The 22,375-nt window shown below is 46.3% G+C and overlaps 1 protein-coding gene across 5 annotated transcripts in view; it reads right to left on the bottom strand.

Moving 5' to 3' along the window:
- Positions 1-22,375, bottom strand: part of LOC120515722 (oxidation resistance protein 1-like) — a 148,576-nt gene that overhangs the window by 14,755 nt on the left and 111,446 nt on the right. For 2 of the 5 annotated variants that reach the window (XM_039736972.1, XM_039736973.1), the window contains exons 10-12: positions 18,685-18,853; positions 12,029-12,191; positions 559-639 (exon numbers count right to left, since the gene is read on the bottom strand). In XM_039736972.1, the coding sequence (XP_039592906.1) occupies positions 559-639; positions 12,029-12,191; positions 18,685-18,853 (413 nt within the window). Of the gene's footprint in view, positions 1-558; positions 640-6,225; positions 6,466-12,028; positions 12,192-18,684; positions 18,854-22,375 lie in introns of those variants that run through there. The other 3 variants (XM_039736974.1, XM_039736975.1, XM_039736976.1) reach the window with 2 other exon arrangements.

Genomic DNA, 22,375 nt, shown 5'->3' with positions numbered 1-22,375 from the left:
ATCGTCTTCAGCAAGCACTCCGCCAAAAGGAAGCAAATAAAGAAATACAAATAAAAAAAGGATGCCAGGAACCCTGCGCCAGCATGTCACCGGCTCAAATGGAAAGGAAATGTGAAAAGGTCTCGTCACCATCACAGTCGCAACTGCAATGTGAGCTCACTTTGTGAAGCGTCACTGGAGAGGGGGACAGAAAATTCCTCATTTTTTGAGAAAGCCACAAAGCAGACACATTCCAAAATGTGCTACTAAACTCGGCTCAGAGTGACATGTCAAACAGCAAGTGCAGCTTAATGAGCCGTTGAAATACTGAAAAGTAAAACCATCAATTTCAAATTTACAAAAAAAAAAAAAAAGTTTTGCTCGGGTTAAAATGATCTTAAACCTGAGCGGTAGACCGTGCACGGCCAGATATTACATTCTTGGGTAAATGAAGGAATTTTCTGTGCAATTCAGAGTGAATCAGCCACTGACAAGCCCACAGAGCGAGGACCCCCACTCTACAGTAGAGGAGAGACATTCTAACATCTGCAGGACGGCTTGAACTATGGAAGGGGGCACCTTGAGACGTTGGCAGAGCAAGCGCAGTTCTTCAGTATTTAGAGCATCGATCCTGCGGTGGTACTCGGCCACTGATACTACCTGAATGCAGAGACAGGAAGAGAATATAATTCTGCTGACGGCGGGGAAAAAAAACAGGGAAGGAGCGAAAGAAACAGCACTTAAAATGAAGGACTGCAAACTTATGGACAATTTCAGACCAAACAAATGTTACATCCCTTTGGTTACGCTAGTCAGGCTGCAGACACAAAATGCATTGACCGTAGAGGGACAGCAGCAACGTGTCGGTCAGTGTCCAGCAGCCAAGTCTTCATGTGGATCACGACAGCATTTGAAAGTCGGAAAGCTCAACTGTCACAGCCTAACAACACAGAAACAGGACTCGGCACCGGACCGTCGCAGCGGCCGACGACGTGAGGGGCCTTCTCACGCAGGTAAGCGAGGACATCGATACACAGTACGGCTCTGCACCATTCTAATTCTCGACTACTACAACAAGTCTCAAATCGTTCACATCTGGGCCTTCAAAGGCCACTCAAAAAAGACAATTCTCCAAAGCGGCCATTGTCTGTATGCAGTACTTCGACCAATTCGCCTTTTAAAAGACCTCCAGGATGGTCACTCAAAGGCAAGTCTACCATCGTGAGCACAGGGCGGGCCTACTGATGTATGCAGTCAGCAAAGGACCCCCGGGTTTGATGGGCGCAACAGCAAGCGTCCCTCACAGTTGACAGCCTAGTATAAAAGTATGAGGGTAGGTGGCTCAGCTTCATTAACAGAGTTAACCGCCATCTTCTTCTTTGACTTTTTACATTTGACCTCTAAAAGTAACAACAAGTTAAAAACAAGCACGTGAAAGTAAAATGGTATAGAGATGCTTGTGAACGTCCACGGCGCTCTCGTCTGTAATGTCTTCATGTACTTATGTGCTTGTGACGCGAATGTTAAAGCGCGGCGTGAAACACAAGATGGTGATTTACTAGACAGCTCTGCATTGCTTGGTGTGTCCACAGCATCTGAGAGAAAACGGCCTCAGCCTGCCGCTCCAGACCTGAAGGTTCACAAGACTGCCAGTCCTAGACCAGTCCACACCTCATGGGACTGCCAGTCCTGGACCAGTCCACACCTCATGGGAATTCTAACGGAATCGCTCACCTCGCTGTCACGTCACAAACTCATCCTCTAATTCTATACACCGAGAAAGAGCCCAAAAATGCATAAACCCAGGCCACAGGACAGAGCTGGCACTTCCTCACCTCGGCACCCACATGGCACAGGAGAAATGGCCCGATTCTGGGGTGGAGGATTGAAGGCAAGAGCAGCTCGTCACCGGCACACGGCGCATGACTTACATGTAACTGCACGAGTACCCCGAGTGGACACAGGAATGACAAGGCCATTGTGACATGCCGTCGTGGAGCTGTGGGCAGCTTACCACTGACACGAACACAGGGGTCCGCACTACAAGCCTGCGCTAACCACCGCTATGTAACGCCTCCCATGGAGAGAGCCGCTGGAAACCATCTCGTCACACACTGAAACTTACTTTTCTGCCTTTAAAAGTATAAACCTGTCCTCATATCGAGATCTATTAAGCTTTGGCATTCAGTGTTGGAATAATCTATGAATTCGAATTAAAAACCGGACGGAGCACAAATGTTGGCTTGAATAAGAAAAGTCCCATCAATGACTGCATGTCACATTAGAACACCACGTGTGACACGACCTGCTGCACATCAGAAAGGTCACCGGCAGTAGCGGCTGTGGCATACGAGGTAAAATAAAAAATACGAAAACACCTCTCACCCTTGGCTTGCTGAGGACCCTCCAAAACCGTACAAAACTCCTGAACAAACACCCAGCAGCCTCGGCTGGTCTACCCGTGTTTGTCAGTTAAAGCTCCCAGTGTGAGGTGACGATGACGTCCGCGCCTCGCAGCTCACAGTAAGAAGCAGCAAAGGACAGAAATTCACATCCATGCATTGAGGAACACGGGAGCAGCCGCACTGGGAGAAACCGCAAAGTACACAAACGGGATGGCAAGCGTGACGTCAACTAATTCACTTCCATGACGGAGATCATTGGGCTGGCAAGCTTCCACAACACGCTGCAGGCGTCTAAATGAAGAAATCAGTTTACTCTTTAAAAATAAAGTCTTCAGTGCATTGGGAATGGACCCAGAAATGGAGAAGCATTCCTGGCCAAAATGTGGGGGGCTTTCTAGCAGCATTTCATTGGGGATGAGAAGCTCAAAGACTGTGGAAGGACATCCGTTCAATCGTGTCACTCACACCCCAGAAGTAACTTTACAGAACAACCGTGATGACAACAGTCGGCGCCGGTCCGATTCACCTGGATTGTCCAAACCAATTCCCCAGTCCCTACAGTCCTCCTGTCCACCATGCCGTGTGCCTCTGGCGCTTAGCCTTCTTGATCACCTCTGCCCGCTGTCTCCATGTAGACAGAGACTGGCAGGGCCTCCTCATGAGGCGCCCTTTCGGGTTACAAAGGCCTCATAATTGTGTCTTTACATCTGACATTTCTCCTTCCAGCTTCATGTGCCCAAGTCTGTCCGCTCTCCAGGCCTTCTCTGCCATTCCTCCCAGGTTGGCTCCGTCGTCCGCTTATCAGATCCTTTATCGTTACTTTTTTAGGAAGAGCAGCGGCCCCAGCACGGACCCCGAGGGACACCTGCCTCATTCGGATAAGCTCCTGCTCCTGGTGTTACGTTGTATTTAGTTTTTCTGTCAATTACATTTGCTCCGTTTTATTAATTAGAAGCACACAGTAAATGCGCCCACATACAGACGGATAACAAGACGCAGACACAGGGGCCGCCCGAGCTTCTCCTTCTTATGAAAATGAAAGCACACACCAGTGCCCCTCACGTCATGTGACCCTCCACTCCCTCAGCGCTCGTCTGCTATCGCTGCCTTATCTCCCCCAAGCACGGGGTGACGTAAGGTGAACGCCTCGTCGGTCCAACGGCCATGTTCTTGATAGCCCGCACAGCTAAGCCTGCGCAGACCCCCAGACGGACTTCTTACACAAACTTTCAAAGGGGATAAAGGAAAAACAAGAAGTCACCGCTCATTTAGGGACACTGGGGATAATTTCAAGGGTCACGCAGTCACTCAAATCTCTCACATTTATCTGCTTTGAACTTACTCAAAAAGACACAAGAAAAAGAGGACCCTAAAACCTCATTTAGTTTACACTCTGAACACAAGAAATAAAGAAATAAACAACCAACCAACCAAAGTCAGGTCGGCTTGACAAGTTCCATTCTTGTCTAAACACTTAATGTCACTTTAGTGATAGTTTACATTTTTTAATTCCAGTAGCCTGTCCATCCAATAAAACGCACTGAAAATAAAATGAGCTGCACTGGACATTTTGGAACTCAATCTGAAAATCAGACAAATGACATTTTAGTCCTCAAATTCACGGCAAACATTAAAATGCGAGAATGATTTAGAAACAAGTGGCAGACGTGCAGCAGGCAACAGAGAAAGTAATTATTTAAAAAAACAAAATACAGAAATGAACTTCAATTTGTGTCCATAAATAAAAACAGATGAGCTCAAGAGTGAATCCATACGTGTGCGAGTGGACCCCCGGGGTCTTCAAACGGCCCCGACTAGGCCAGTTCTTGAGGCACTGTGTCTCCTCAACTCTTAGTAGCGGCACTTTGACTCGGTGACTGCAGAGCCCCTGAACAGACCCTCACCCTCACATAGTGAAGACCTTCTTCCACGTACATGTTACACCGGGCGATAAAAGCAGTAAGTGAAACAACAAGCAAAAACATCATAAGCGAGATCAGGGACGTGGGCAGAGACCACCCGGGCCATTGGAGCTAAAGAAGACCTCTTGTGGTCGACCTGGAAGGCTTGTGCTGCTTTTGGCTGAAGGGCACTGCCATCATTTCACTGATAAACAACAAGCGGCATCGGAGAGAAGCGACATGACAATCTGGGAGAGCGACTTGTAATGAAGTGTCAAAGAGAAATGTGCATCTTCTAGATAGGTTATGACCAAGGAAACCGATGGACATCAGCAGAGTCCTCAGGAAACGTTACTGGGACCAGTAGACACACAGCTAAGGTGACACGTTAAGGCCATTACTGTGAGAGAAAAAAAAGAGCAAGACATGGCACACACGCCACTCTCTCTGTGTAACCACGTCCGGTACCCACCACAGTCCGCCTGTCTACGAGTTGCGGTTTTCAGGCTGCGCGGCTCTCAAACTAAAGTATTTTAAAAATTGTACAAATAAGAAGACAACATAAGTGGTGAAATATGAAATTCCATTTGCATCAAAAAAATAAAAAGTCATCATGACACCCATACATAAATAAATAAATAAATACATACAAAAGTGAGGCAATACTTGGAGGTAACAAGACCACCATGAAATAAGAAGCCTTCCGAAATGATAACTTAGTCCCACTACTAAATAAAAACAGTCTTTAAAAATAAAGGCTTCTTAGAAGAAAAGCAAATGATTTCATTTAACTAATGAGGCAACTCAAACGATGAAATTGCATTTCATAAACGTTGCCCTGTTCCGTGTATTTAATGGTTTCTTTTCACCAATTAAATGGTTCTCTGTACACACCACTGCACTTTTTCGTGGGTTTATTTCATGACTACTTTTTTCCTCTTTAACTTGGCACAAATGATATTCCATAAGAAGTTGAGACAATGGACTTTAAACCAGCTGGTATCTGATTCAAGCCCCTCCACAAGTTTCGTAATCTACCACGACGCTCCATTTTAACGTGCCTTTAGGAGGGGCATCAAGCAAACTGTGGGTGAGCAATACATGCATTCACTGAAGATGATCCGCAGCCACAGCATTTTAAATGCGTTCAGCACAAGTGATGGCTACTTAATAACTGGTAAAGGCAGACCTTAATGGTGGCAGTGGGTGGGCACACGCTTCCTTACTAATTGGGAAGTCACACGTGGTCAATGCCATTGAAGAGTTCAATCAGATTGGTCTTGTGCTACACTATACTAATACTGGGAAACCAAAATGGTCATAAAGATCTGAAAGTCGGCTAAAACAGTTTGTGAACGTACTGTGCGGCCCTCCTGACTAAGTCAGGTTGTTGTTTTAGTTCTTTCTGCACATTTAAATGCAAAACACATCGACAGCCGCCCAGATAGTCGGAAATTGTGCCTGCTTGTGCCCAGCACTGACGTGTGATCTTGCATAATGAAACTTGACTGTGGATAGCGGAACATTCCCACATTTAAGACACAAATGTTTCAAACAGGACACCCGAATACACAAATGGTGAGGATCCGCGGCGCTTCTCTTTAGCATTCAGTTCAGCGTCTGATTTTTAAGCTCTACGAAATAAATCTTAAATAAGAAACTAGTACGTTATTCACATTTAAATAAGTACACTGACAACATAACGCCAGGAACCGAATGTGTGCCCCCTGGCGAGCCGGCCGTCTTCCCACATTCAAGCGCACTGCCGGGGACACTCGAGGACACAAGGCGTTCGCGGTGAACGTTTTTCGGGACGCCACACAAACGGCACACGCAAGCCATGCGGTGAACTTTCCCTCCTAACTGCAATCAATGGGACAAAATTCAATGACTGAGAGAAACGCACACACATCGGTGCAAAAACAACAATAGCGTATTACCAAGTTGTACTTGTACTTTGGCGTCAGGTGCTGCTCTTCTTTCAGGCGGCTAGATGAAAACATCTCCTATTCGGAAAGGTGAAATAAAAGGTTACGTGCGACATTCACGGCACACAATTAATTCTGATCAATAAGGACAAATCAAGCCGCTCTGCTCTGCTCTGCTGTGCTGTGCTGTGCTGTCCAACCTGAGGTAACGAGGCACCAACTTGTCAACAGCCGCCTCGCCTTCCTCGCGGCGGACAGCCCGTCATTCAAGCCAAGCGACCAATCACAAAGCGATATTTTACGAGCTACCAATGGGACTTGCTGCGGGAGGCGGGATTTCCCCATCACCAGGTTCGGTTGCTCAAAGCCTCGGCATTTGACGGATTTCGATTGACCTGCAGGGAGCCGCCGGAGCGCCAGGCGAGTGGACAGCCCGACGGAAGTCCGTGCACAGCTGACCCGCGGAGGACGCGACACGGAAAGTGCCCCGGTGCTAAAACTAGGAGCGGGCAGACGTCTGAATGCGAGAAGACAAGCGGGCGGGCTGGCTGGCTGGCGCACACCTTCGAGTTTTTCTCTCGCACTTTTTGATCGCCTTTTTAAGCGACTTTTCAAGTCTTCGTGAGCACCAGCTGATTGAATAATCAAAGCCGGCCGTTCGTGTCGATACTTATTTACATGGCCCCTGTTCTCGACTGCACATCTCAACAGACCCCCCGGGGTGGTCACTAAGAGTGTCCGTTAGAATCCAAACGTAGTGGCTTAACTAACTTTACGTAAGCGAGGAAGTTCTTTATTTAGCTATTCTTTACCACATCTTTTATAACTGTATTGTAACGCGTTCTGTTGTATGCATTTAACGTAATGATATATTTTTTTTTTTTTATAACGTCATGTACATTTATTATTGGCCTTTATATTCGCCCTAAATGCAAAGTTTTGGAGTTTAGTACCTGAGCATTTCACTACAAACGGCAATATGCGTATAATCTGACTTCACGTGACATGGCCAAGGAGGGCCACAGTGGCTGGCTAAAGGTTTTCACTTGATTGCACTTCTTAAATATTTTTTGTGATTAATTTTAGTTACTTCACGTGCTATGATTCAGAACGCCTATTTTAGATTCAAACAGCTGCATTTCGGTTTTAATTGTTTCCCATTTTTCTTAACCAGCCAACAGCTATTAAAGAAATGCAGATAGCAAGGAGACCACCAGCCCTCCAGCTAACTTGGATCCATTTACAGCAGTGCATAGGCATCATGAAGTATCTGTATCAATAAAATGTTCAGAAATAAATGAGAGGGAAAAGGGAACGTCAGTGAAGTGCAAATCTGTTCTCGTCCACAAAACATACAGCTAATGTTCTCAGAAACTCAGAATGTTTTAGATGAAGGAAAGCACTAAGAAGCTTTTGAGTTCAACACCGAGTTTCACTTTCAGCAAGGACTGCCTTCTGATTTGGAAACTTGTTGGAATGAAAACCTGCAGGGCTTCAGCACTGTGACTGGGGACCCCGATGTTCGCTGTGACAGTTCAGGTTTAATGCCCATAGAGAGAAGCGAGAGATTATTGGCACACGCTAATATAGCGCATTGCCGTACCCACCACATGACAAACCAGCTCGGGACCCCGTAGCAGAACCTTACATAAAAAGGTTCATTTTAAAAGCTGTTGGTTTTGTGTAGCCTTCTGGAATGCACAATCTCCGGGTAATTTAACATCAGGGTCGCTGGAGCGTCTTAACAAGCATCACAAAAACAACGGCCTGGGACATTCTGGCGCACTGGTGTTCACCCCTCACGTTTTTGGTTTGGGTCTAATTGACTCTATTAGTGTTAACAGCAGATCTCATACAGCAGAGTCTTGCACTGGTGGGTTTCATCTTTTTTCCTGATCTTTCCATACCTCTGGTGTAGTCTTTAAGGCTTTGGACTTTAAAGCCTGAGGTGGTGGCTTCAAATCCCACTACTGACACTAATGTGACCATCAGCAGGCCACTTCACCTGCTTGTGTTCCCAATGGGGAAAAACAAAGAAATGTAAGGAACTGTACCTGAAAATCTGGTAAGTCGCCTTGGATATCTACATAATCAGTAAGAGCAATACATGGGAGTCGTGCAGAGGATTATAGTTCAGCAGGTGACAGTCCCTTCAGTTTGCTGTCCTGACTCTTCTAATAAAGGGATGCACATAATGAAGGCCGAGTACGCGTATCTCACTGCCATCTGCCTCAGTCAAGGCCCGCAAGGATAGAAAACGGCCAGGCGTGACAGAAGGCCATCTGCAGGTGTGGAGGGGCTCCCAGTTTTGTCCCTATAATTGATTTCATGATTTTTTATTGCTCTACTTTTATCTCCATGTTACACACAGAAATATTGCTACATTCCAATAAAAATTAAGAAAACCCAGTTTTGTAAGACACCAAAGGTCAGAAACTGGGAAATTACAAAGTAGGAGTCCAGAGAAACTCGGAAGCTCATTGGGATGAAAAGCTGCAGCCATGGGGGGCCAAGACACAATTTGGAGCCCGTGGACCAGCGGCCGAGTGCGAGTGAACTTTAGGGCATTCAGCACAAGTGTTCAGTCGTGACTCCTGCACTCCATGCATTTATTAACCTTCTCAAATGTTCCTTAACCCAATTGAGGCTTGTTGGGGTCCATCATCAAGTGCCATGCAGGACACAACCCTGAATTGGGCACCAGAGCACCCACTCATTTGCGCCCACGAGGCCAGTTTACACTTGTGTATGTGTTTGCAGATTTGAGAGGAGAACCTCGGCACCCGAAACCAAAGGAAGACAAAAACCACACACACGCACTGCAGGAATTGGCAAAATGCAGGCAGCCACCGGGTGAGGAGTTTAAGCCCAGGATGTTTCTTGTGCTTTCATAACGTAGATCATACAGTTGTGTGTGTCAGGTGACTGTAACTGGCCCCACATGAACAGGTACGAGCGTGCGGGTAAAGCAGGCTCGTGCATGGAAGGCCAGATCACTTTTACTCTGATTATGACGGCGCTATCATAGCTGTAAGTGTGGTGTAAAGCTCATTGCGGTGCTGCATGCTGTCGATGGCACAACAGGAAGGTTTACTTACGATAAGCAAAGATCCACCGACTAGATACTGTAGGCAGCACGATTTAGTTAATACCTTAAACTCACACAGCGGCTCGACACTCCATGGAAGGACCCTTCAGAAAATAGAATGAATTTCAGCATCATAAAAAGACGGGCAAGATGAAGCTGAATGGCATCACCAGCTGCCCTGCCACGCATACAGCAATGAGGACCTCGAGTGGTCAGCTTGTCCTTCACTGACCACGGATCCGTCAAGGAGTCGCCTGGCCAGGCTGCCATTGTCAAGTTGCTAATGCTGGCTTTGGCATCCCAGGCACACCACATCGTCTTTACAGGTTCCTTTCTGCCTACAGTCCACTTGGCCATGGTGGATACTCAGTAATTTGTACAAATCTGACGATGCACTCGTTAAGTCTGTCTGTTCGCACGCTTGTCCACGCAGCTCACACTTGAATGTGTTTCGTCCTGTCACTCCATTGCTTTGGGAGCAGCAGTCTGGAACATTCCCAATACTAGCAGCATACATGCTTCATCTGACTAGATGGGCATATTCGTGTGCCCAAACAACCAACAGCATCTAAAGAAACCGGACTGCCAAGAAACCTGCCAGCAGACCCCTTGTGCAAAGAGGCTTGTAGAGGACTAGCAGCAAAAATGCAGACGTTTATGATGAACTGCAAACACAATTTAAGAGTAGAAACAATAATTGTCATTACTATTTTAACTGGTTCTTCAAAGTCCACCTTAATACAACGATAAGTCTCTGTGTGTCTGTCATTCCAACAGATGGCTCATCACAAGCTCTACCAATTTCAAACCAGATGGCATATAACAGAGAGGCGTCCATTGCATTTATGAAGTTGCATGGCACCCTGCAGACGTTAACACCGAGATCTACATTGATTATTTAGATTGTAACTCGTCTTAGAGGGAAAGCAGAGCTGTTGACCATCGATAATAGTTTAAATAAACCGTAAAGCAAAAAAACAAATCCACATGTAAAACAAATTTGATATACCAACTCCAGATGTACAATAAACACAACTTATCATGAAGTCACATGCATTACAATATACAGACGGGACGGGACAGGACGGACAACACATGACTAAGTGACCATTATGAGCAAGTGGGATCACTGCCGGTGACAATTCAAAACTCTACAACTAGAAACGGCGGCCTACTGGACCTCCATTCCTACCCTTTTATGGTCCGATTCACCCACACAGACCACAGAGTCTCTTGATTCTTGTATTCCTGTCTTTAGGCTGGTAAAATTCTGTGATGGGATAATAAGTGCCAAAGGGTCAGAGTCTGGGGAGCCAGAAAATGTGTGTGGGTTGAGGGGTCTTCATTAGGGAGGGAGCAGGAATACAAGAAGTCCCTTCGTTTCTCTCCCACCCCTTCACCCTAACAAAAGGGGGAGGCCAACATAAAAGCAGCAGATTCACAAGGAGGAGCACACTTTGTTAAATAACTAAAGTGACAACGGGATGGCCGTTTGTTAAATGACTAAAGTGACAACGGGATGGCCGTTTGTAATTTACCTTTACCTCTCTCCTCTAACCCTAACCCCCTGACATCTAGCGGGTTCATAAATCTGTTCTGGATGATTCCAGTCAGCTCTGGGGAGTTCAGGACCGCAGTATATGAATGGCCTCTACAGGGACTGTACCCGGTGGTGCACGTCCCCTGTTACAGGAGCAAACTCAGACATTGTGGAAGCTGTCAACACAAAGCATGGTTCGATTTTCCCAAAATGTTTTTTTCTTTCTCTGATGTAAAGATTTGTGCTGAAGCCACTGACCTCCGGTTCAAATGGCCAGTGGACTGTAAAGGATCTTCATAGGACATGTGCAGTCCAGCAGGCCCGACTTCTCTGCACTTCTGTCCGTTAACACGAGTGCACGGTTGTTATCTGTTATCATTACCTGCCCTTCATTAGAACGTGATGAAAGTTTCTTTATCTTCTGTCCTCAACTGTGTAGACAGAATTACATGCTTTGTCCAAGTTTCAGTCATTTTCTGTTCATGCGAACTCAGTACTGGACAAGACAGACCATTGTGTTCAAGTGACAGGTTCAGTGTGCTCTCAGAGATGCACCCGCTGCAGCGGCCATTTTGTAATTGTGAACGAAGCATGAAGCTGCTGAAGCAGTGGCTCGAGTTCCTGACACTGTACTGGTATTCATTTTGTGGTCATTCTGCTGCGTGTGAATGTGTGTGTGTCCATCTAAAGTGCTTCTGTAAAAAGCCACATTTCCCTCTGGGGACAAATCAAAGTTCTACCTGCCTAGCCCACCTTGGACCTTTGACGAGGCCTGCTGCACATACGGTACTCCTATTACAGCCCAACACTGAGCACATATTCAAAGAGATTTGTTTATGCTCCATTTAAACAACAATAACATTAAGATTTACACGGCCAATATTTATAACAAACGTTAAAGACCACTGTCTCATAACAGGTAGTCAAACCCCACCGACAGACAAAACAATGACGTTCATTTTTACAAAGACATTTCAAAACTGACACAAAACATGCAAAAGTAATTTCAACAACCACAACAGAAAGTGGACAAGTAAATAACAAACAAACAAGACAGACAGGTGAATTTCTGGACTCGAGAGGATCACTTGGACACTACTACAGTCCTTCAATGTACAAAATAACATTTACAAAGTGGATAAAAGACTCGAGCGAGTGAGCCAGCGAGCGCCCCCTCCGGCTCCTACCTCCCACTCTTTCGCCGGCGTCTCCACTGTCGTTTCTTCCGTCGTTTCGGATTCCTCGTTCTTCTTTACGACCATGAAGCCAGGCTCGCGACTTGCTGTGCCTCCTCCTTCCCCATACATGTCAGGACTCCACTGTATGAAGAACACATACAGGTGGTCCGTTCTGAAAACAAACCAAAGACAAATTAGGTGGGACAGCTATGATGAGAGAGTAACCACCAGCTGCCAAGTGGCTCGTCTGTGCAAAAAGCCCATAAACCCCAGAGCAGGTAGGGTCAGCTCTTCTGGCCTGACCACACGCGTGTCCATGGGAGACGACATTTAGATTTTGCTCCTTCATTTATTACATCATAGCAAGAGTTTCTTTACATAAAGATGACAATTGGTTGCAGTGAACATGTTTGATCGAACACACGGTTAACAGATGAGCCTGAAAACAGCTACGGTGTCAGTCAAAATGAATTCAGCGTTAACATTCCCATCTGTATGCTCAATGACTGTTTCTGGTAAACTAAACTTTAAATGCTCAGATGTGTTGTTTGACTGATTTATGCTGAATTCAGACTTTCAGTAATTGGCTTCAAGTGATGAGACAAGCAAAGCAAATCAAAAGCAGTTGCGAGACTCTGCACGTCATGGCGTGAACACCATGGGTATCCATCTGGAGCCTCCATACAAGTGTAGGTCACACGTCAAACATGTTAGCACAGCTCCGTCTTGTGTGTATTTCTTGATGCATTAGCACGAGTATTTAAACACGTCTTCGCACACCTACAGGAGGTCCATGCCTTTTCAAGCACTAGGTCTGCACATCATTTTGTGTTTGAAGTTCTCTAAGGAGAAAGGAACATCACAGCAGGCATTTTGTTGAGCTACCAGATGTACCTCGTGGTGCTCAGGTAGTATGATGCCTGCTTTGCCAAGTATGATGGCGACTGTAATTCTAAAGAAGCACTACAGGCGACCGTCCACGCATGCAGGGCAGGGCAGGGCACCGAGTCGCTGTGTAGTGTGCTCTCCTACAGAGAAACGAGCAACTTTATGTAAAAAACACTCAGCCTGGCACTTATTTGTTTATTAAATGCACTGCGCTCCTGCCTGGTGACATGAAGACCCTTAGAATAGAGTTGACTGTACTGGTGTGCTGCTGATCATCTTCAGAAATGGACCACAGCACTGGAACAGGAACCTCACCATTTCTGAGTGAAGGCCAGGTGAGGAGGCGATGTTGACCAAAATAAAAATCCAGGCTCCCAAATTCGGTTGAAAATGAAGCGTTTGGCACTCAACAAGTAAGTCAAACAGTCCAATGTGCCAGGGTTCACTTTCCTGTCAAGATGTTTCTTCTTTGTGTCTTAGCGAAACGTCAGAGCAGCAGCAGCGAGGCCTGCTGAACTCGCCTAAAATGGTCTCAGACTTTAGGAGGTGATCGAGTTCTTCTTGTTTGTCCAAGCAAACTGACCGAAGGGTCACACAAACTAAAATCCTCGCAGACTGGAGGCAAACAGAAAGCTCAAGTGCCTTATCATTTCAGAAACGTCAGACAGAATTGTCCTATTCTTAGAAACAAAGGAGGCCTTCAGAACACACACTGTAACAAAATGGATTTCACGCTCAATTTGCTACCAAATATTTTTTCCAAACAGAACATAGAGTCTCTCAAGTCCTGTTTAGACTACCATTAACTAATTGAATTAGACCATTAAGCTCATTTTGCTTGTCTTTTAAACCGATCTTTCCCCGAATGCAATGAGAAATGATTCCCGTGTAAAAGTGAAGACTGTGCGTGTCTTACATCACACAATGAAAAGCTAAACGTGTGTATAATAAATTGGTGCAGTGCAGTACATTCTGTGTTTCCATCCAAATGATGAGCTTGCACCTTTACCATCCTCCCATTGACTCAAACCAAGAAGTTTCTAGACTTGCTGTTCCAGCACAGGGCAGGATTATTATGGGTAGCTTGGACGTTCACCTCCAGAAGCAGCTGCTGAACTCGAAGCCTGTCCTTCAAAATGAAAGCTCTTGCTCACACACGCTCACATGCATTCACACCGAGCCACGGCAACATCGTCCATCAGCCTAAGGCATGCTGGGAGGAAACATAAGCAGACATGCAAAGTCCACAAATGAGGCTACCTCTGGGTAAACTGAAGCAGGGCCGAAGTGGGAGGAGTTTAAAGGCCCAATTTGCTTTCCTTTCTCCCCGTCTTTATCCGTGTAACCCTTAGCTGTTGCCCTCTAAATAAATGTTTCAATGCGTCAAACACGCAAGCCCTAAACCCACACATATGAATGTTAAAGAACAAAATCTTTGTGTATTTAATTGTTTTTTTTAGTTTCAAATTCCAATGAATGCATCTTGACCTCAGAAACAATCACTCCTGTAAAAGTCTAGTTGGGTCCACTGCATACGGAGTAAACCTTTATGGATCAACGCTTGTGAATAATTGGACTTCGGTGCACCATTTGATGTGTCTACTGTCACATTGTCATCAGGCCTCTTCAATTTGACTTTACTTTGACAAATTGTTCACTTGAAAGCAAGTGAACCCTAACCCTTCCATCAGTTAAAAAGGCCCACTGACTGCATGCCAGGCACACTGCGCGACTTTTCCAGTCAAAGTCTTCATTTTATATAAAGACTCACCATACCCGTTAACCCTTTGTACAGAACCACCAGGCAGCACGCTATTGGCTGTCACACAAAGGGGCGAGTGCGACTGTGCCGAGACAGTAAGCGTGACATAGGCAGTCATTTAAACTGACACGGTCCCGTGAGGAGACCAGTCTGATACACGGCATGACCAGGACTCACGTAACTGGACATCCGCTTTACAAACAGAACATTAAAATGCCGACTCATCCCAGCACCAAGCAGTATGGCTCTACGTAAAGCCGTAACATCCCAGTTTGCACATAAGGACTCTCCACAATGGTGCAGAGCTGTGGGAATTTAGGGGCCTTCAAAACATGACTTGGTGTTACTTTGGAGAAATGAGGTGGACAGGGCAGTGAGCTTGCTGAACTTGTCCCCATTGTACTTCTCCCTTCCCTTGGCTTACGGATTTGATAAAATATGTGGAGCTGATGTGCAAAATGCGCCTTTAAACGATTGAAAGGTGATGGATTGATGGAGGTCTGCTCCTAAGCCTGACATTATGACACTCATCTGACACCTCTGTGTAGGGAACGCCTAGGAATCGTAATGTGTGAGCCCAGGATGGACAGCACACCCTAACCCTAATTTGGAGCACACTCAAAAGTTCTCAACCCCTTTTCATTTTCTACAATTTCTCATTAGTTTTATTTATTTATTTTTCTTAAAAACACAGCTGACAAGACAGCTAAACCTTCAAAATCACAAATGAACTGAGGCGTCTATTCAGCTGCCAAATCCTAAAGGTCCACGAGTCAAACTTGGCCTTCTTGGTGGTGCTGGATTCACACCAATGTCTCTTCTGCGCCGGCTGGGCTGCCTCATTGGTATTCACTGGTGAACAGACCCTCTCTGACTGAGGAACACATGACCGCTGCTTCCTGCGTTTCAGACTTGTTGACACATCAGCCGCAAAGCGCTACATGAAAAGGATAAGGTAAGCTTAGAACAGCGAGGATTCCTTTCAGATGCCACCACTCTTGGGCAGAGGACAGACACAAGTGTCCGAGAAGAAAGCTCAAGTGACCCAGGAATGCTGGTCTTCAGCGCCACCAAGACTTGGTCTACAGGGGCCGGCGGAGTCAAAGTTTAACGCCAACTTCACCTCTGCTAGAGCACTGCTACAGTCATAGGGTCTTTGTAAAATGATGAACCTCTCAGGAGTTCCTGGTAACTTTTAACGTCACTTGGGGTCCTTAAGCTAGTGACAATAATGACAACAACTTCATAAAAGGGGCAACACAGTTACAGACCAGAACAGAACACAACTCTACTGCCACACTACTGCTGATAGTCACCATTTGTAAAGTTTCAAAGCCCTCGTCACACATGTCACTCTTTTCTGGCCAAGTGTCAATCCGTTTTTCCCTTGCACGGTTCCAGCACTGCAAAATGACGACATGCATGCAAAGGGGCTCAGGTAGGCCGGGAAATACCACCGCTGCTGAGAACGGCACCTATCGCCAGGAGACAGTGCCACACATCCGCCACAAAGGGGTGGTGTCTTATGAGCCAGAGACGGACTTTCAAGTCTGCCAGGAGCACCCGCTTTCTGTTGAAGTGCTATGCGTGCCGAGCAACTTTGCTTACTTCAAGTTGTTTGATTAAAAATGGGGGTAAGCCAGGTTGGCACCCCAAAGATTTCTGAAGCCTCCACTATTCCTTGCTTCACAATAAATATTTATGTTTGATCTCATAATCCCAACAGCTGTGTCGTAGTTCCAGAGAACTGTGCCAATGGCACTGCCACGTTCAGCGTTGGCTTCCTGCTCTTGCATTTGTGCTTTGTGTTCTTCCTCACCTCTCCCACTCCACCTCCAGCCTTCTTAAATTCGCACACAAATCTGACATGACACAATCTGGGTTCTGTCATATTAGCATTCAGCGCAGAGATGCCATTTGTCTCACTTGAGTGACAAAAAAATCAAATTCAGCAGTGGATGAGGAAAAAAAACTCCAGAAACAAGTAAGCAAAAGCACAAACATAATAAAGACAGACAACGATTTGTCAGATGTTTGCAGAAATTGCGAACTGTCTATTTAATAAAAACAACAGTGTCGTTTTATCGTTGTAGTGGTTCATTCTGTCAAAATCAAAAATTATTGGCACCCCTGAAAATTACTATAAATAAAGCCAACGGGATTGGCATCTTTGGGGAAAAAATGCGTCTTGATATTAATGTCTGGGCCTCGTCCTCTTTCACTGGGGTCTAAATATGGAGTAACAAGTGGCCATCCATCACCTCGGGCAAAATCACAGAGCTCACGACTCCAGTGACATGGAGGGCCGGTGAGCTGCGCAGACTGGCAGTCGGGTACCGAGTTGAAATCAGCAGTAAGTAAGCACAATCAGGGCCATAGCAGACCAATCTGAAAAGTGATGAAGAGGAGAAGGCAAAGTGGGGCCCAGAGATCGAGTGAGACAGCACCTCCGTGACCAGACATGTTCCATGAGAGAAGCCCCCCTGAGGCCAAGACACAAACTCCAGGGTCTGAGCTTTGCCAAAGCAACACTGGAGCCACAACTGGGCTTGTGTCTTGGGGTCAGATGAGATAAACACAGAGCCACACACACCATTGTCAGGTTTGGAGAAACAAAAGGGGCCTTCATGCAAAGAATGGCACCTCACCCCAGCCGTAAAATATGGTGGTGGCTCATGGATGCTTTGGGGCTGTTTAGCTGGCAGCGGCAATGGTGGGGGTCTCTAGTTAGCATCAGTGGCATAATGAATTCCATTCAATAACAGAACATTTGGTCTCTGCCGGAAGGCTGAAAATGGGCTGTGGTGAGGTCTTCCAACAAGACACCAACCTAAAGCACACATCCCAATCGACAAAGAATTGTCTACACATAATCGAGGCTTGGCAAGGGCCCACCGAGTCTCCAGACTTGATCGCAGTTAAAGAACAGCGAGAAGTGATCCATTTTTTATTTGCTGGTGGCACACCAGTGGCTGAAATTCACAGACGGCTTCCAGCACAATATGGAGATGGTGATCTCCCACGGTGGAATGTCAAGCATGAAGGAGGCGCAGGACAGCCTCCCACACCCCCTACTGATGACAATTACTATCGGCTTGCCCTCCTATTTATTAAGCAATCCACATCGACGTCAGAGTCATGTGCCATGGGAAGTTTCGCTCCATTAGATCCGCGTGTCAGTGGCGACACGAACAACCACACACCCGTTCTTCTCAGCTCACATTTAGCTAAAACGTGCAAATCCTGCCATCGTGGGAAGCAAGTCAGGGCCGCATCACAGTCGAGAGGGTGGGCGCGTCTGGTCAGCTGACTGAAAGTCAAGGTTTCCATTTCTACTGTGAGACCAAGTGGGGTCTTCAGTGAGCCACATCTCGGCATGAAGAATAACTTTTTGTCTCCTAGTTTAAATAATTTATCAATAAATCATTATTCGCTCTTTTTCAGTTTGTAAATATTGAAAGCACAGTGGCAGCTTAATGTTTAATATCAGCAGGCTGGGCAGATTTTCCAAAATAAATATCAAATTAATATATTTGTTCTTCTGAATGACGAATATAATATGACAGGTAATGTTGGTGGAAGGACACATTAGTCGAGCCTTGAACAGAATAATAAAGAAATAAGCAGGACGTGCATAAGAGACGTCAAGCTTGGTGTGGATGTCCCGGTTACGCTCTTATAAAGCAGCTCTTCACTTTTTATCAACAAGAAGTACTTCTTACAAATAAGAGGACTCTTGAAACTTTTCCGTTTTTCCTCTCCATAACATGTAATGGAGCCCCGCAGCGTTGCCCCCATCTTTCCGTGGTGCCTTTCAGTTTCCACTCTGCGATGCAAAGACCCAAAGCTGCACATGCCAGCAAATTATCAGCACGAAAACACAGGAAATAACACAAAAAATGTTCAGTGCTCCTCGAAACAGAAAAGACAAAAACGACCAGCTTTACGCCAATGTAAACCTCAGCCTTAAATAATGAACTGGAGGTGGCAAAAAGTAGCCAACGTACGTACGTACCTCTCCTGTGGAACGGCAAACCAGTACTCGTGCTTTCTGTCCCGCTGCGCATACTGCTGCATGGACGCGCTCGCCACAGACACAAACGTCTTCCTCATTGGCCTCCTTACTCGAAGACACAAGAACTTGTGGGATCTGTGCCTCCTCTTCTCTTTGCTGATTACGAGACCTAGGGTGACACAATACGACAGCGTGACATCATTTGCAGTCGACAAAAGGAGCAGAAATAAGACACAATAACGTGCTGTAAAAACGTGGCCTACATGTAATCCATGTCCTCGAGGAGGTGCTCATCAGGAAGGCTTATGGGGACTAAAAATGTGTCACCACATCCAGTTTAGTGGCCATTGGTGAACTGCAGGCCATGTTGCTGAGCCAAAAGTACATGAAGTGACCTCAGCTTTGCACATAAAACAGGTGGAAGGGTTGATAAAGGAGAATCAGCTTGATCTTTACAGAGGGTCCGCAGCAGCCCACAGGCTTAAAATATTACACACAGGGAGTAGAAACGAGACACACTGGAAGGGCAGAAGGACCAGTTAGTGGTCACATCACCATCGACATCCAGGCAGTGGACAGAAGAAATCAAGAGGGCTACTAGGATGTCAGGTTATATGGAAACCCCCCAGTGCATGGAGGTTACACTTCAGTTATCTAACACGCCGGAGAGGCCTCCACATTACAAAAAAGACATGGCAGCACTCGAGAGGGTCACATGATGAGACAAAGCTGATTCAGGACTGAGGAGAGACTGAACCTTCTAAATTTAAGAGAAAGACCATGAAGATATGACAGGACTGAAAGGAATGAGTGCAGGGGGTCAAGGCTGTCACTTTAAAAGGAGTTCAAGAACACGGAGTCACAGGTGAAAACGTGTTAAGAGCACAGACGTTAGGAGGCTTTTTTTTTTTTAACACAGACAAACCCAGACACTTGGAATAAGTGAGCAAGTGGTGTGGCGGCCAGTGGCACTACGGGGGCCTTCAAATCTCCACTTGATGTTACTCTGGAGAATTTAGGAGAACAGGCCTGACGAGCTTCTAGGGCCGAGTGGCCCGTTCTTGTCAAAATGCATCGAATGAATTGCATTGGAGTTTGAACTTTAGGTGGCAGTTTAATGCCTACAACTGACTGCCTGTGCAGCCCCGAGAATGCCAGCAGCTGTGTGCCCAGTGGGTTGGATGTGCAGGAAGCTGCTGAAGTTGCTAAATGTAACAAGGTAAACCTTAATATGGCCGCTTAGCATGATTTTGGGCAGAAGGAAGGAAAAAAGTTGAAGAAACCGAATGTTTGACAGAAGACTCCATTGCCAGATGTCGTGCACAGCATTCACTGCCAACAAAGGGAGAACATTCTGTCACCGAAGAGCCAGCTGCACGGCGCTAACACGTGAACGTAGCCTAAGAGACAGTGGTGCCACACTCCCGGCTACTCAACCTCGGGCACATATGATAAGTAAGCAGCTGCAATTTTAAAACCGCCACAAAGACCACAAGAGACGGAGCGTCACAAAGCGCCACAAAGCGTGTCCGAGTCACCCGATTCCTTGATTCCCTGCCGACTACAGGGCACTGATGTATTGAGATGCATTTTCTAAAAGAGCGACTCACAAAGACTTCCATGTGCTTCAGTTAAGAGTTTGGTTACATTTGGGCAGTAGAATGACACAAACTAATGTCCCAAAGTGACAACGGACATTACTGGGATTAGGCCCACTGCTACCTAAGAACTGCCAACGAGACCTCTGCACACCTTTGCCACTCACTGGGCCCTATGCAATGAATGCCACTTTACTGACAGAGGACCTCACTCTGTCAAGACAACTTGTATATACAGTGGATCGACAATTTAAGTCTACAATAAGGCCGCATCATAAGTTATCCTCTGACCGAAACCCGCTGGTGTCCGATGGGGTCTTCAAGGCCTGACGCCAGGCGTACCTTTACTGATGAGCCTTTATCTATTGTAATGGGCTTCACTTGAAAATGGCGCCCATCCTACCGCACTGGCATGAGTAGTTTCATGCCTGGAGCCAGCATACTGCTGGGCCCTATACCAGTCCATCGCATGCCACCCTTTGCCCATCACACGTTGAAATGTCAAGCAATGCTTCAGACAGAGAGCTGAACAAAGGATACCTCAACACACTCGGAATGAACATTTCAGGCACAAATACTGAGCCGAAAGTAAAATGCGAGAAACGACGACAGATAGCCATGAGCAGCTCTGCAAACTGGCAGACAAATGAAGCGCTCTCTGCGTATTAAATGTCACGTCTGCCCCGGACCGCTGCTTTAGGCGAAGCTACTGTACGCCGTGGCATGTCCTCTGCACATAAAACACGCAACACTACAAATATTTCAGAGCATGTAACAAAGTGAAAGGCTCCCTCTTTGACATGCCCTGTTAACGTGCAGGAGGACAAGCTAACAGAATCTTATTACTGATCTGATTTTGGGCCGCAGAGACGCACGTCATATTGGCCGAAGATCTCATTGGCCTGAACGGCCTCTTCTGCTCACAACTGGTCCAAGGTGCAGTAGACATGAGCCTCGTGCATGGTTTCCGGCCCGAGAAAAGCAGCAGAGTAAATTACAAGAGGAGGAGTGTGTTGGACATCCTGCCATTATGCACATCTAACAACCTTTCCGATTCACTCATCATGCCTTTGCATTCAAATGAGATTTGACGTTGCAGATAATGCAGTCACGGAGCACAGCACAACGTCTGGCTGGAGCGCGTAATCTGCAGACACTTAATATTACAAAAGAACGTACAATCGGCTTAGTCAAGTAAGATTCATTTAATTATGGCTTCTGTCAAGGATCATACCGCGCCGACCTTTAACAGCCACACTAATGCATCTTAAAACATCTCTTTGTCTCAATGACACGGGAGATGAGCAGTAATACAGAGGAGGACCTCGACCTACAGCATGTGGGTGTGCGTTAACAGGAACAACAATGTGCCTCATTATGTTCTGTGTATTTAAAAATTAGTGACAAAACAGCTGCACTCGTCGCGTCTCTTGCCCTCATTTGTCACAACAAACTGGATGGTCCATGGCAGGATTATGTGTGGTCAGCGCCACCGCTGCCCAGTTAGCGTTCAGTCCCAACCGAGGCTCACAGACTCGTGGCATTCCCCACAGCACCACGGCCATCGAGGCCACTGAACTGACTGAGCCCGGTGCTGTCGCCATTCTTTGATTTGATAATAAAGGCTGAATGTGGGTAGTCTGAAATGCCCCCGGCCCACCGCGCCCACATTTTAAAAACCTTGCACTAGCTCGTGAGCCCACGTGTATCACTTTAAAGTGGCACTAAGCCTGACCTGCTTTAACAGGCATTCTGGCTTTTGCACTCACAAGTACAAATTATAAAAGGAAGCGTCCTGTCTTCGACTACAGCAAATGGACAATACGGCGACCAAAGAAATGACTGGAATACGACACGGGAAAATTGTGCTTGCTTTAGGCGAACACTTGCAGGTTACAGTAAAGTTGTGTGATATGTCGACCGGTCAGCCTACTAGTCAACGCACAGCCCAGTGCTCTGAAATTAGGGTCAAACTGAGCGGACACCTGACAACACATCATCTCGCAGAATCACTCAGACCCCTTGTAAATCAGCACCATTCTCGGGATTTCAAGAGAGATGCACACATGTACAGCTGTTTTCATTGGCAGCCT

This window comes from Polypterus senegalus, chromosome 15 (assembly GCF_016835505.1).
Source record: "Polypterus senegalus isolate Bchr_013 chromosome 15, ASM1683550v1, whole genome shotgun sequence".
NCBI lineage: Eukaryota > Metazoa > Chordata > Cladistia > Polypteriformes > Polypteridae > Polypterus > Polypterus senegalus.
Note: the sequence above shows the minus strand (reverse complement) of the source record. Positions and strands in the feature narration are given on the sequence as shown.